Source organism: Varanus komodoensis, unplaced genomic scaffold, assembly GCF_004798865.1.
Source record: "Varanus komodoensis strain SLA01 unplaced genomic scaffold, ASM479886v1 scaffold19, whole genome shotgun sequence".
Taxonomy (NCBI): Eukaryota; Metazoa; Chordata; class Lepidosauria; order Squamata; family Varanidae; genus Varanus; species Varanus komodoensis.
In genome coordinates this window covers 4,054,244-4,069,577 of record NW_025335550.1, presented here as the reverse complement: position 1 = coordinate 4,069,577, position 15,334 = coordinate 4,054,244, and the positions used below count along the sequence as shown (strand labels likewise).

The window sequence follows — 15,334 nt, the reverse complement described above, 5'->3', positions numbered from 1 at the left end:
CAGACAACAAGAGGAGAACAGATGAAACCAAACTCATGTGAGGAGGGTGGGAAGGCAAAATGCATTGCATATTTCTTTTGTTATAAGCACCTCTGCCTTGTTAACTTGCCAACCCTTTTAGACGTTTAAATTATCATCTTGCTGTTAGCTCTTTGCTGAGTGACTCTCCCTTTTTTCTTTTCTTTTTTCTTTCAAGCAATTCCTCCCACACTCAAAATAGCTAAACACCATCCTTTGTTTTATTCCTAAACTGCATGGCACCACAGTCCTGTTATTGTTGACTGGCTTTAAGCAAAGCAAATCCAGTCCCATTTTCTTTGGAGATGCTTATTATTCTGGCCCTCTCAGTGAACGGTGTATATTTAAAACACACGTGGTTGAAATTGCTGTTGGTTTAGGTGCTTGAGCTGCCTCTTGACCTGCCTCCATCTAAATGACATGGGCTAAAGGGAACTTTGCCTGTAACATGAAGCAGAAAGGTTGTACTGCGGGCCCTGCTGCCCTTGGAAGCTGACACGAAGAAAAATATGTGAATTCTTCCAGGTCTACCCATAAACCTCAATAGCTACAGAGTAGGGCAGCAAATTTTTATAGGGGCTAGCTGCAAAGGTCTCTTGATTGTTACAATATCTTTTAACAGCATCCAGCATCAGAAGCAGTATTCCTCTGCTTACTAGTTGCTCGGGAACTTGGGCGGGAGGGTGCTGCTTGTACTCGCATCCTCCTTGCGGGATCCTGTGGGCAGGTGGTTTGCCCCCTTGTAAACGGGATGCTCACTTGGATGGACCATTGGTCTGATTCAGTGGCCACTTGATCCAAAGTTGGTAGAGTTTTCAGAATTTTTCCAGTGTAATTCATGCAAAATCACAGATGCATCTGAGCTTTTAAAAATTATTATTTAGATTTAATGTATGCGGTTGAATTAAATAACCAAGCAAAATGTAATTGCTGCATGAGTTGATATACTGTTGATATTTCTCTTTGTCTTTTTACAGATTTGTTCCTTACAACACTCTCAGCTTCCTCACAAATTCAGTTTGAAGTATGGGTAAATAAGGTAAAGAAGCAACTATTTGGGGAATTTATTCTAAAATCTTTCAGAATACTAATAATAAATATAAAGATGCCCATCAGGGACTGTTAGACTTAGGTATCTGATGATACTGATTTCAAGAATATGTAATTTTCATTATAGCAAATACAGCCTCAGTGTTGCTTTCAGACTTCTGGAAATTGCTTGAAGATCTTTTACTCAGCATCCCTTTCCCTGCAGGATTTTAGTATGGCTGCCAATTAAACCAATCAGTCTGCCCTAATGTGTGCGTTAACAGGACTCCTGCCGTGATGTCATCTGTTGTATGAGATTACTGCCATTTAATTTGTCAGCATGATGGAAGCATCTTTCAGCGGAGTACTTCCTCGTCTCCAGAACTTTATATTGTTTAAACATGGCTGAAGATTTTTCTGCTAGAGATAGGAAGATTATTTCTTCCTGGCTGCTTAATCCTCAAAGACTGCTGAAGTTCTGTTGTTGTGGGACTTGGTATGTTGCTTAACAGAGAGAATCACCTGTAACTGTGCAGTGCTTTAGTAGGGCAAAAGCCTAACCCCCAAAGCAGTGTAATTCCTGAACTGCTGATTATGGAAGGAGTCAAATGTCAAGAGGAGTCCCACCAGCCAGGAAGCAAAGTCAATTGATTCACTATATTTGCAAGTTGTCCAGGTGCTGATGGACCGATTCTGTAAAGGAAGCCACAGCCTTGAGTTTCCAAGAGCAGAGCAGGGTTATCAAGACCAGGACATGTCAGAGAACATTCATTCATAGGGTCATCACAAGTCAGAGAGGACTTAATGGCATGTAACAACCAAGTGTTTTCAGTACCCTTTTAATGGAGCTCTACCAGTGGTGACTTGAGTTGTTTCAGAAGCTGCCATTAGAGAAAGATGGAGAATGTAATTGATGTGATGATTCCTCAGAAGCACCTACATTTCACATACTGACTTTTTCTGCATGCTGTGTCTTACTGGCCTTGTTATACTGGCAGAAAAATTACAGGAATGCAAGAAACAGATCTAGCACAACCCACGAGCTCATAACGCCCTGTGCAACACTTTCTGCAAGCTCAATCAAAAGCACTGGTTTTGATGCTTGTGCAAGGGAGAGACGGGTTTACAGAAGCCCAGTAAGCTTTGTGCCAGAGGAATGACCCCCCCCCCCCCACGATTCAGTCCTGTGGATGCTAGAACAGATTAGATGGCTTGATGTGATCCGTCTGCATGCTAAATTCAAAAGACCTTTTCCTTGAGAGGGAGAGGGAAAAGGCAGATATGACTGCATGAATTAAGCTGGGTTACACTGTTACTCTTTCTGAGATAGTAAATCCAAATAAATGCTTTTAAAATGCACAGGGCATTTGCAATTTGAAAATGAGCCCATCTGAACAGTGGGCCTCCCAACACAACAGCCATTGGTCCTTTCTAAGTAATCTGAAATTATTAACATTCAGACTTCAAAAATTAGTTATTGATATACAAGGTTGCTTATTTAGATACCTCAGCCAGTCAACCCCTTCTGCCATTTAAGTTTCTGTGAGTACACGTCTATTATTAAATCAAATGCTTTCTCAGAAATCAGAAGTAGTTGACTTAGTTCTCTGAAAATAGGAATATCTTAGTATTTTGCTTGGTTTTTTTTTTCTTTTTAAGGCCTAAAGTAAATGTGCCCTCACTGACCTTGTCACAATAGGAGTTCAACCGTATTTAAATGTCAGCTCAGTTCTTTTCAGTAGTAATTTCCACATGGCTAGAAAGTACATAAAAATACACTTTGTGTTAATGGGAGCCAGCAGTTTAAAATCCAAAGTGTTTTCTGAGATATTCAGACAATTGTTACTAAAACAGATTACCGCATTCATATTCCATTTGTGTTGGATGTCAGTGCTCAAACCTGGAACTTGATTCTGAGTCACAGCAGTTCAATTCAGAAAATCCTGTCCCCGCTTATTAAGCCAAGAAGACACAGTGCCTTGCAGATATATTCACCTTCCCCCTAGACTTTTCCATGTTCTGTTGTGTCACAACATGTAATTACAGTGGATTTAATTTGCATTGTTATTGCTTGATACATGCAAGATACCCCATTTTGTGAAGGTGCAGAGTATTTTTTATTCTGACACAAAAGTGAAGTAAACAAAAGCAAGCCAGAACTTGTTAACTGCAGAAGTATTCTCTCCTCTGAGGCTATGTGTGGGGAAGCACCAGTGGCAGCCATTGCAGCTGCAAGACCTCTTCGGTCAATCCCTATCAGCTTTGCCCATTTGGATCCTACAGTGTTTGCCCAGTTTTTCCTCCTGGAAAAACTGCTCCAGCTCCATCAAGTTAGAAGGAGTCTGTGGGTAAACAGCAACTTCCAAACCTTGCCATGGATTCTCCATCTGATTGAAGTCTGGCCTTTGACTGGGCCATTCTAGGACATTCAGGTCCTGGATTTGAAACCACTCGTGGTTAATGCCCTATGTATTTGGTGTTGGGCTTTTCCCTACATCCATGAAGATGATTATGAATTGGTACAACTAATATTTTATCTTTTTCAATATGTTTTTCTGCCATAGGATGGGAATTTTTCTGAACCTGCGCATACAAAGATGAAGCCTGAAGATGTTGTCGTGGTTGGACAATCTGCTTTCACGGATTTTGGTGAGATTCCTTTCTTCCTGCACATGCACGGTATTCGACAGCTGTTGTGTAAGCGGGTTCGCACCTGCACAGTCAACCCTTTAGTGATTTGACAAATGTGTTTATCTCACCATGCTGCATTTTTAGTCAACTCTTTTTTTAGAATTTTAAGGCACTCATTTAAAAGCCATTAATAGATAAAATGCATACAAACTCGGTTACACATGACAAACATTTAAATTAATTAAAGTAGCTTATAAAAAGATTGATGAAACATGTCAACATTCTTAATGGTTATAATTGCCAGTTGTTTCACCAAGCTTCAGAACAAAGACAGTGCTTAATTTATATGTAAATGCAGTTTCAAGCAATTTTTGGTTAACGAGATGTACTTTTTAATACTACTTTGGCTTTCTAATCAGGGGTCAAATTAGGAATTATTGTGTATTTTAAAAGCCTAAATTGTTGTTAATAAAAAAAATCCCGATGTTATTTGATCATGAAAGATGCTGCTTTTACGTAAGTAGGAATGTTTTAGAGGAAGAATTGTATCTCCTGAGAGAGAAAGTTTACAAAAATGTGATGATAATCAAAAGCTGCTCACACGCTCCCTTGCAACAAGATGGAATACTCTCCAGGCAACTAAGAAGGAAGCTTTACAAAATCTGGTTCATCTTTAGTCATCATTCAGGAATGTTTTTAAGTCATCTGTAATTATCTGATTCAGAATACAAGCATTTCCACCTTGTATTACAGATCAAGCATCATTTTTCCACAGAAAAGTTCTGCAACTCATAACATGAAATTAGTGTGTTTGATAGAAACTAAGAAACAGAGTGAGTCAGAAGGGGCCTCCTGGGCCATCTAGTCTGACCCCCAGCTCTAGCCAGCTCTGCTCATGACATGCCTACCATGTGCATGATAGAGGTTTCAACTGAATTTTCAACTACCCCTCAAAATCTCATCAATTTTTCACCTAAGTATTGGAAGCCCACCAGTGCTCAGATAGTGCTGCTCTGCAGAGCCCAAAAGACTCATTTTGAAGGTTCCAGGAGACTCTCTGCATACTCATGTCTCTCTGCTTCTCCTTCTTGATGCATACAGTTGATCCTGGTGAGCTTAAATGACACAAAAGAGGAAACAGTTTAATCTCATGTTGATGTGTATTAACCAGGATCTTCACCCATGGTTACTTGTCCTTAAATTTATAATGCCAACTTACCATAAGTCTAAAGCGCAATCTTGCTAAGGCTGGTCCCTTTTTCTACACAGATGCTTAAAAATAGCCACAGACATTCTAATGGAGTTCTGTTTGACCTTTAATTAAATACCATTTCTCCTGGGTGACACTTTTGCTGGTCCCTGTTGTGGGCACTGAAGACATTTAGCTACATTAACAGCAAGAGAGCAAAGTGAAAGACTATGAAATTGGATTTTTTGTTTTGTTTTGTTTTGTCATGGTATTAAATTAGAATGTTCATTAAAACCTAGGCAAGGCTCAAATGTATATTTGCATGTAGTGCTGTCTTTTAAAGAAAAGACCCACAAGGTTTGACTAGGGGTTGGGAGCCAAAATAATCTAAATTCTCTTTTGTCCACGCTGCTTCCATTTTACATTGTCCTAGTGCAGAAAGCTGTTAATGATTCCCCAAAAGCAGATGGTATTGAAAAATGCCATGAATACTAATCAGCATAAAGTATATGTCAAATACATTTATTTTGAAAGATGTAAGAAAGAAAAATAATCTGGAATTGAATTTCTTATCACAAGTGCTATAGCTAACAGCAGTGGATAATATCACCAAAGGGTGCATTATAATTTTAGAAATCTGACACATTTCAAGGAATTAACTTGGATTTCAGGAAGCACAGAAAAAAGGAAAAAATAGAATTAAGCAAGCATTTAAAATGTATAGTATTTCTTTCAAAAATTGCCATTTGGAGCTCTGCTTTTTGTGGGGAGCAAAAGTTAGTCACATCCCTCAAGCAAACAATTAACACTTTTGGTGTTAAGAATAAATAAAGCTTTGGGGCAAGGGGAGGTACAAAACATTCTTTCCCCAAAGCCATGTTCATTAGATTTGGTCCATGACCTGCATAGAGGGAAAAGGAGGGGGATGCCAGGGACACAAAATTTGGAGAATAAAGCCTGAAACAGGTTGTTCCTAGGAGTGCCCCAAAGAAGAATCCAGCTGGAAACAAATTAGGCTCAGTTCAACCAAGAGGCTGGCTCCTCTCTTTCCCTGCCTTTTGATCCTTCTCAGCCTCCCCCCTCCCCCCGGACTTGACCTGCCTACTTCAGCTCTTCTATAATTTTGGTACAAACACATCTGTAGGAGGGCTGGATGGGGCGTGTAACCAGTTGGCCCTGCCACTAACCCCCACATGTTCAAAGAAACCCTTTGTGCTAAATCTGTGCATGTAGGTGTGGGTTCCATAGCTAGGAAAAATTTCCAGGCTACAAGAACCGACATACATTTTGTTATGTCTACTAAGGCTCCATCCAATGATGACACAGCTGGCAAGAGTGTGGAACTCAGAAATTGGTCCACCTATACATTTTTACATCTGATTAATTTAACTGGGTTTGAACGTTGCATACAAGCCCAGCCAGAGGAATTCCTTTTGTTTCTTGGTCTCAGCAGTGGGCTGAAGGAACCCCCTGCCCCACCACCTTAGCATTTTTCTCTTGATAAAACAGGCAGTACCGTGACTGCTGTTCACAGTATGGCACAGCATGCTTCTTCCAGAAGAAGGGGAAATAGTATTTAACAAACATTAGAGGAAAAGGATACAGTGTGGTCCCCCTCCCATCCCCTGTGTGCATTGAACAGAAAATAGAAGGTGGCAATTTCCACCTGCAAATGCCAGCTCACTGGGAGACTCGTTTCCAAGCTGGCAGCTCAGGTCTTGTCCCGTCTATCTATTAGCTGAAGCTGGTTATTTTGGGTTGTTCTGAGCACATCTAGCTTGGTCTTCCTTTTCCTTTTCCTTTCCCTCCTTTGGGTGCTTTTTAGGGTGACATTAGATCTCTAATGCAATTAGATTTTCTCACCAGCCCCAGCTTATTGTATCCACAGGGCTGTTGAGACCTGCCTGTTCCAGTTGTGTGCCACCTTTGGCAAACACTGGTTGGTTGGTTGGTTTTTGGTCTTACTGTCCACTACGTTAGCTCAAAAGCCCTCTGAGTGGATCGCAATTTGTAAAACACACAATAACTCATACAACACACCATAGCGAACTTAAAGGCTGTCCGTGCGTCAAGAAACATGGACAGCAGTGAGGCCCCGTTGCCCAGCTCTGGTGATCAGCTTTCTGTGCCCCTTGAGCCAGTGGCCAAAGCATCCCCTGCTCATTCCACTGATGCGTCTGTGCAGGTCCAAAGAGGCATCCACTTGCTCGTACAGGCCGTAGCAGGTCAGCTAATCTCCTTGAGTGGTTTTCCAAGAGAGTTCGCACCAACCACACCAAGGCATGGCCGGTGTAAAAATGCTTCAAAGGCCCAGAATTATGCGACCTTTTGCATCCCAGCCAGCATTTGTGCTTCAGGGCACCAGTGTCTCTGATCAAGAAGTTCTACCAGAAATGTGCATCAGATGGAAGAAAAAGAATTTCTTTTTCAGTAGATCGACCTGCCAGGGTCAAGATGTAACCACAGGTTACATCTAGGTACAGCCCCTCAGTTGTCTTGAGCCAAAGCACAGTTGCAATGCAAAAACCCAGATTTCCAACTGAAGCAAAGGCCGAAATGAAATCAACAAGCTGTTCTGCAAACTTGGAGCTAGCAATCTGTCCATTTGAGGCTTCATATAGGATTTCATTGTTTTCTGGGAAATGTACTCTAGACCTTAGAGCTGTGGAATGAGAACCGCAAGTTCCATGTCTGCTAAACATGCTTAATCCTGGGCTGGTTTTGCAAGTTCTGTCAGTACCTGCCACCTGAGTTTGCTGTTAGAGCGAGTGAAGACGCTATGGAAGTTACAGGGTTGCAGGTGGTACCAGTTGCCAGGATGCAACAGCAGTGGAGACACTGCCTTTGTGGTGTGCGTACGGGCTTCCCTGGGTCATCTGATGGCCATTGCGAGCAACAAGGTGCCGACTGAAGGGATCCTTTATCTGACTCATCGAGGGCACCTTGCATCTTTATCCAGACACCATCAATGCAGCTTTTGTGACCTGGCTGGACTTGCACAAGACTTAAGTCACCCATTTCTAAAATAGTTCTGGGCAATTTAAGTTTCATGGAAGCCCCCAAAAGCCGGTTTACTCTCCAGGAAATAGCAGTGGGGAAAAACCTGTCTTATAGATCAGTTCTTCTGCCCTCTGCGTAAGCCATTCCCTCTGCACTAAACTGTGTGTTCATCTCCAAATAAAATATATCTTTAATCTCCATGGTGTTCATCTGCTATAATATGCCTCGTAATCAGTTTAATTCCCATTTAAAATTGGTTTTCAAGTGGCACTATTGCATTAAGAAAACTGGAAAATATTATTTCAGCTACTTCAGTATGACAATGAACATTAATAACAAGTAAATTAGAAATCTTCATCTACAACTCATTTTCATTGAATTGGGATTGTCTGTAGTGTCTGCTTTAAAGCTGCGATGTCTAGAATATCTTTTATGTAAAATGGTTTTATCTGGGGTTGATTAAAATCATCTAATAAAGCTGCCAGTAATTTCTGGAGATGGGTGCAGTGCAGTTTTGGAAGAGTTCTCCCAAAATTTCATTTAGAGACTCGCTGTGAGGCGATGCTACTGAACATTATCTGAGCTTTGGCTTCTTTTAAAAAAGTCTTTTTTTTTTCTTTCTGTATATTTCAAGATGTATATACAGCTACAGCTGGCTCTGTATTTCACTATTTTTTTATCTTTCCTTTGCACCACTTAATTTTTGTGCTTTTTTAAGCATGAGGGGACAAAAGCTTGGGACAACGGTAGAAAAGCAATGTTGTTATCCAAAGGAGATTTTTCTTCTATGCCTTTTATGACCATGCTACAAATGACTTCTGTTCCATGCAGTTTATCATTATTTTTAAGCGTCACAACTTCATTTCACTTCATAGCAGTGAAGTTGCAATCAAAAACAAAAGATAAATAGATGAAACATACTTTTACCGTCTGTATATATGATGAATATTTAAATTTGTTCAACTAAGACTCCGCTGTCACAATCCATTATTTTGACTCAAATAATGTGCTTGCCTTGTTTCCAGTAGGGTAAAAGATGATGGGATGGATCTAGACTTACCAATGCTTGGAGAAGGCTCACTGAACCCAATTGCTCTAGTTACTCATGAGTACAGTGCAGAACAATGCAATAATCTCCAATAATAAGCCTGGCAGGGCCACCAGTCCTGTTTTAAAAAGATCCAGAAGGTTGATTAAGGTGGAGAGGAAATGTTAATGTAATCCCTTTTCCATCCCTGTCACCCCCTCCCAAGGTATTTACATCTGTAATTAAAAAGGACAGAGCCTTGGGAGGGTTTTATTTACATTGAAAATTAATCCAAAGACGAGGATAAAAATTCTCAGTGGGTGACAAGACAGGAGGGAAAGCAAGTGCGTGCCAAAAACAAAGGTTTAACATGGTCTGAGACTAGCTGCGAGAGAAGAACCCAACGGCCTCTATTGCAAAATAGATTGTCCAAACACATAAATGAGATAAAGCTTCAAAGCGTCATTTTTAGTGAGCATTTAGAGGTGATGAGGCATAGTTTTGCCTTATTACAGTATAAAAGGTTGTCCTAGTAGATTAATAATTCTCTTAACCATTCATAATACAACCAATTTAATCCCACAGTAGTGAAGCGCAGGCTTTGGGGTGTTTGTACAACCCTGGCAGTTTCCAAAGGCGTCTTCACCGAAAAATGCTTAGAAAGGGGGAAATCAGAGCACTTCTTTCTTTTTCCCTTTTACTGTTCATTATGAAGTTCAGCACACTGTAGTTCTTATGACTTATTCCCCAAATGTATCCAAGATGGTGAGGAGGAGGAAATGGTTCCCTACAGGGCTGATCTTTGGAAAAATCCAACAGGAAGCCTCTTCCCATGATTTTCATCTGGCAGGGATGGGTTGCTGCACTGCAGGAGAGAAACCAAGTTGTATGGATCTCTGCCATGATTAGAATTACTGATTGGTTTTAGGATTGGTTGTGAATTGCCTACAGAGCCTACAGCTAATTATCACCAGCTATATGATTTCTGAAGAGTGTAACTCAGAAACACAGTGGGTCAGAAGGAGTCTCCCGGGCCATCTAGCCTGACCCCGGGCTCCAGCCAGCTCCATTCATGTAATACCCAACATGTGGCTGTCCAAGCTTTCCTTGAATGCCCTCATTGAGGGGCCTCCTCCACCTCCTGTGGAAGCTCATTCCATTTCCTAGGGGTCCTAACCATCAGGAACTATGTCCTGACATCTAACCTGAAACCCAGTTCCTTGAGCTTTGCCCCATTGGATCATGTGCTGTCTTCCACCGCAGGAGAGAACAGGTCACAACCCTCTACCGTGTGACACCCCTTCACGTACCTATAAGCGTCTCCCGTGGAATTTGTTCTCAAAAAGAGGCTCACTGATGTAGGGTATTCTGGGTCAGAATGCTAGAGTGAATGCCAGAAGGATCAGGCCCATGGCCAATGAATCACAATGGATCTGGATTTTGGAGCGATGCGTGAAGAGCTCAGTCTTACCATTAAAATTAAAGAAAACTTGGGACTATTATGGCAAAGACTACACCTTGTCTGTTTTGAAACAGATTTATTCCAAAGGTATAGAAAATTATTTCTGCAGATATGCATTATCCCAAGAGAGCTCAGGACAGCCTATATCACTGGCCCTATGTTGCCCTATGTCAGTTGCATCAGGAAAGGGTATCTTCCCTACATTGAAACGTAGGATCCGTGAAGAATTGCTTAGGATCCGTGACAGAGCTAGAAGGGTTTTACTGCCTGTCTGGCTGTCAGCAGAAAAGAACCTCACTCGGCAACCCTCTTGATAACTTAATTGACAAGCTCATCAAAATGAAAGCAATGAAGAACTAATTCAGGTTGGCCAACTATCAGATGATACATTAATTATTGTAATACAGGAATCTTGGTTCAAATTATGTAAATGGTTGATTTCCATTCTTAATTTTAATAGTTGCAAGGATCAATGTGAATACTATGATTCATAGTTTTTAAGACTACAAGTCATTCCACTTTTATTCCGTTAAATTGGATTAAATAAAGTAGATGAATCAATAACTATGAATGCTGATTCACTGGTTAGGCAAACTATTTGCTTATCCTACTGAATTGACATCCATGGCTATGAATGAATTTAGTATGCAGTATCTCAGTATTCCATATTCTTAAACACGTTTTACGCTATTAATGCCATCACTGGTGGGACATGAGGAGGGCCCTGGTATTATGGTTCAGCTCAGCGTACATGGTCCTCCACATTTTATCCTCACAACAACCCTGTGAAGTAGTTTAGGGCTGAGAGGCGGTGCCTGGCCCCAGTGAGCTTCATTGATTTGAGCTCACTTCTTTTGTCCCATGGGATGATTAATCTCAAATATTTGTTTGTTTTGTAAGCCACCCCAAGGCGCGTTGCGAATGGGGCAGCATAGAAATGTTTTAAATAAAATAAAATAAAAAATATGAGATTGATCATTTCTAAGAAGGAAGCCACAGTCTTGAATTTACAAGAGCTGAGCAGGGCTGTGAAGGCCAGGATATTTTGGAGGGTGTTCACTCTCAGGGTAGCTATAAGTTGGAGACAACTAGAGGGCATGTAACAGCTGCTCCCTCCATGGCGATTGCTGTGACCACCAGTCCAGCATAGCATTATACCAAAGACGACTTTGGTCATAAGCGGATATTCCTCAGGTGGCAGAAAATAAAGCAATCAGACGCACCTCGATCAACTTGGGTCTCAAGTCTGTTCTGTCTCGTAACATGAGCAAGCATCAGCGTTTGACAAGGGGAACCATTGTATGTTTTGAGATTAACAGAAAGGCTGGATAACAGACTGACAAGGTTAAGGATTGCAACATATCTGTGTAATTATCTTGACACCTCCTTGTTTACTTTTTATCAAAATATATTGCCTTCGTGTGTCCGTGCATGTTTCTTCCCTGTTGATAAAAGGAGCCCTTTTTATACTCCTGGGCTGAATTATCTTTATCTTTCTCTTGTTTTGCCAGATGGTGACGGGCAGACTGAACATTTGCTACCAGCCTGTGCTGATAAAGAGTGTCAAAAAAGTGTCATCTACCTATCTAAGACAGGACGGGGTCAATCAGATCAAGTATGTTGTGTTTCTGCTTGCACAGCTCATGCAGGATGTTGGGGGATGTTTCTGTTTTGTCAATTAAAGCCCTGCCAGTGACAAAGATCTGAATCTAGCCAAAAAAGGACAATTAGGGCCAGTTCAAACTTTATGCGGCAATCATTTTTGCTGTAACAAACAGTAGACACCGCTTTACCCCAAGGTAAAAGGGACTACCATGTAGTTCATCCTATCTTTTGTATGCAAGGTAAGAAATATGGATTATGCTTCAGAAGGCAGCTTTAGGAATATATTTCTAACTCTTAGGAAGAGTTCGGCAATAGAACATGCTGTGTAAGGAAGGTGGAGAACCACCTGCCTTGAACATTGGTAAGAGAAGTTTGAGCAGGCACCTTGTCCAGGATGCCCATAAACCAAGGCAGGGCAGCTTGTGGCCCTCCAAAAGTTCTGACCTACAAGTATCAGGTCTAAGCCAGTGCAGCCAATAGTGAGAGATTCTGGATACTGTGGGCCAAAACATACGAGTGCCACAAGTTACCCACCCATATATTAGAAGATGGTGTGTGTAGGCCAATCTGAAGAGCATTCCTGTTTCCTTACTAACCTTTCAAACACAAAGGAGGATTTTGATAGAGTTTCTTCTTGCTTGGATGCAATACTTAGTCTTTTCCCCTGCCTGCCATGGGGCAAAATAACAATCCTGTTTTGTTCTAGTAAGTTGGAAAGGAACATGGATTGAGGATTATAATGAACAGAAATGAAAGAAAAATAGAAGAGACTTTCTTTACTGGAGAGGCCAACATACTGACCTTCATTTTAACACGCAAGCTGTTACGGCTTCCCTGGACACTGCAGTTTCTTATGCAGATGGCCGCAGAATGTTCGAAACACTTGGAATGGTTAGAATTTGAAATAAATGGAAGGTAAATGGTGCTGCTCAACTGCGTCCATTCCATCTTCATAGTCTACCAGAAGCTTATTCGATGACTTGCAGGGCACTGTGCTGCAGGGAAAGTCTGCAGCTGGATAATTGGAGCTTCATTTTGTCCCCGGCCTTTACATCAGCTGTACAACAATACAAAATTACTGAAAGCTCATTTGTGTATTTCTGTTAGAAGCAGGATAATCATCTGTCCGATCATTATAATAGAAGAAATGGAAAATTTATTATTACTGATATATAAAAATGATCAGTATGTAGTTTCTGCATTGAAGTATATTTATCTAGAGTAAATCGAAAGAACTCCACATTCTTATCTATTTAATTGTACTAAAAATCTCAAACATTGGTAGTGAAGTCCTTAACTATTCAGCAGGCTTGTCACGTTGTGGTGATTATCTTTTTTGGCAGGAGATGGTGGTCTCCCCTCTTTCGCCACGTACTATAGTAAAGACCTAGGAAAATGTCAGGTAATTAGCAAATGATAAGGCAAAATATCTTAAACAAATTTGAACTGAAATACCTTAAAAGTAGAATTATCACCTGAAATTTTGGGGGATAAAAACTTCTTTATAATCAACGATATCTGCATATTTTACATAAATTTTAAAAAAAATCTGATGAAAAAGGCACATTCTGTTTTTAGATGGTATCTGTTGCTTTCTATTTTAAATTTACCTGTACACTGCCTAGGTAACACCTGTTACTGAGTGTTCTAAAAGTATAATAAATGAAAATCCATGTTTTGGTAAACATGTGTACAGAAACACCTTTTTAGACACTCAGTAAGTTTTAATTAATCTTTAATTATTATAGCCATACTAACTAAGGGATTATTATTAAAATGCATCTATTGATCATCCTTGTCCACAGTAGTAAAATGCATATACAGTGACATTCTCGGCAACCTTCTTTTTGAAAGCCTAATAAATTCTAGTTCTGTTCACCCATCATTTCAATTTCATTTATATTCCCAGTAGCAGCAGTCTTTGAAGCTTCTGTTTACAACAATGTTCCTGGGGAAGGGTGGAAGTAAAAGCCCACCAGCTCTAATTTTTTTATCAAGCACCTCCATTACACTTAAGGGACTTAAGAAGAAATGAATATCTCATTCTAGTAGTCATAATACCATAGCCGTGTGATATTTAGGAATTGTATGTGGACTTTCTTGTTGTGTCTAATTCTCTTTTGTTGACAGTAACAGAGTTTTGCTCTGTAAATTCTTTTGAATGAAGTGAAACCACTGTTTGCATTTAGTTCTGTATAACTCTGGAGATGGGAAAGGTGTACAAAATGTCTGTTTCAGGCAACTTTCAAAGCAAAACTCAGTGTTAAAGCTATTGTTGTTTTGGTTTGCAAATTCCCCGAAGGTACCTATCCGGTTTTTTCATCTTGACGCAGGTTTTTTAATCCATAAAGCACAATGTTTAAATACAGCTAAAGAACCGGCTGGTTAAACCAACAAACCTGGTTCTTTTGCTCTTCAGCTCATTGTCTGTGCTACACACTGCTTTCTTCAGCCATGCCCTGCTTTGGCCGATTTTCTTTAAAGCACCCTGTCTCTTGGCTGAAAATCCATCGCTCTTACTCCTCCCAACCAGCACATGAGCCCTCCTGAAGTTAAGCACCGTGAGAGCCCTTCAGAGCCCCCTCTGTCCCCCACAGAAGCTGCACATCTAGACAGCATGTTTCACTGTGCAGTTAGAGCATCCGATAACCGGTGCGTCAGAAGCGTCGTCATCCCAGGTCTAATGTTACAGCACTGTGGCGTTTCCTGTCCCTTAACAGGAGAGTCTTGAAGCCAATGTATCCTGACAGTGTGCTTTTTCTTTCTGGCCCACAGTGGTTTCCAGTGTTGCAAGACTTCACAAACAAAGGTGTTCATTGGGGATTTGTTCCGTACAATTCAGATTCCGCTGAATTCTCAGTTCCAATCACCCTTCACATTGGAGATTATAACATGGATGGCTATCCAGATGCTCTTGCCATACTGAGAAATACATCGGGAAGGTATAGTTTTGTTGGTAAAAATGATTTTACAGTCTGTTTTGGCTTGGCCTAATTGCACATGCTGTTATTCTCCACAGTCTTTATAGAATCTAAATCCCTTCTTCTAAAGAAATGCCTTAATAGTATGAAAATGGGATCTACTTATCTGTACTAAGCAACCCTTTCCCTCTTTTCTGCTGCTGAAAGGGATGTCACAAGGGGCAGGGCAGAAAGATAAGTGCCTTGAGCAGAGATGCTGTCTCTTTCATGCTTTCCACCTGGAACAAAATTAAAAAGGGTTCCAGGTAAAAGGACACGGAAGAGGCTTTTCCCCCTCCTTCCCCAACAAACTCAGTTCCAGCTAGTATATAACTAAATTAGAGTATATTAATTATAACAGCTGCAGCAGGATTCTTCAGCTATGCATTCAGCAGTCTAAAAAGTCTCAATGT

At 40.7% G+C, this 15,334-nt stretch overlaps 1 protein-coding gene across 2 annotated transcripts in view; it reads left to right on the top strand.

Moving 5' to 3' along the window:
• Positions 1–15,334, top strand: part of ITFG1 (integrin alpha FG-GAP repeat containing 1) — a 104,299-nt gene that overhangs the window by 29,125 nt on the left and 59,840 nt on the right. For both annotated transcript variants that reach the window (XM_044427687.1, XM_044427688.1), the window contains exons 7-10: positions 996–1,057; positions 3,612–3,696; positions 11,868–11,971; positions 14,737–14,903. In XM_044427687.1, the coding sequence (XP_044283622.1) occupies positions 996–1,057; positions 3,612–3,696; positions 11,868–11,971; positions 14,737–14,903 (418 nt within the window). The remainder of the gene's footprint in view (positions 1–995; positions 1,058–3,611; positions 3,697–11,867; positions 11,972–14,736; positions 14,904–15,334) is intronic.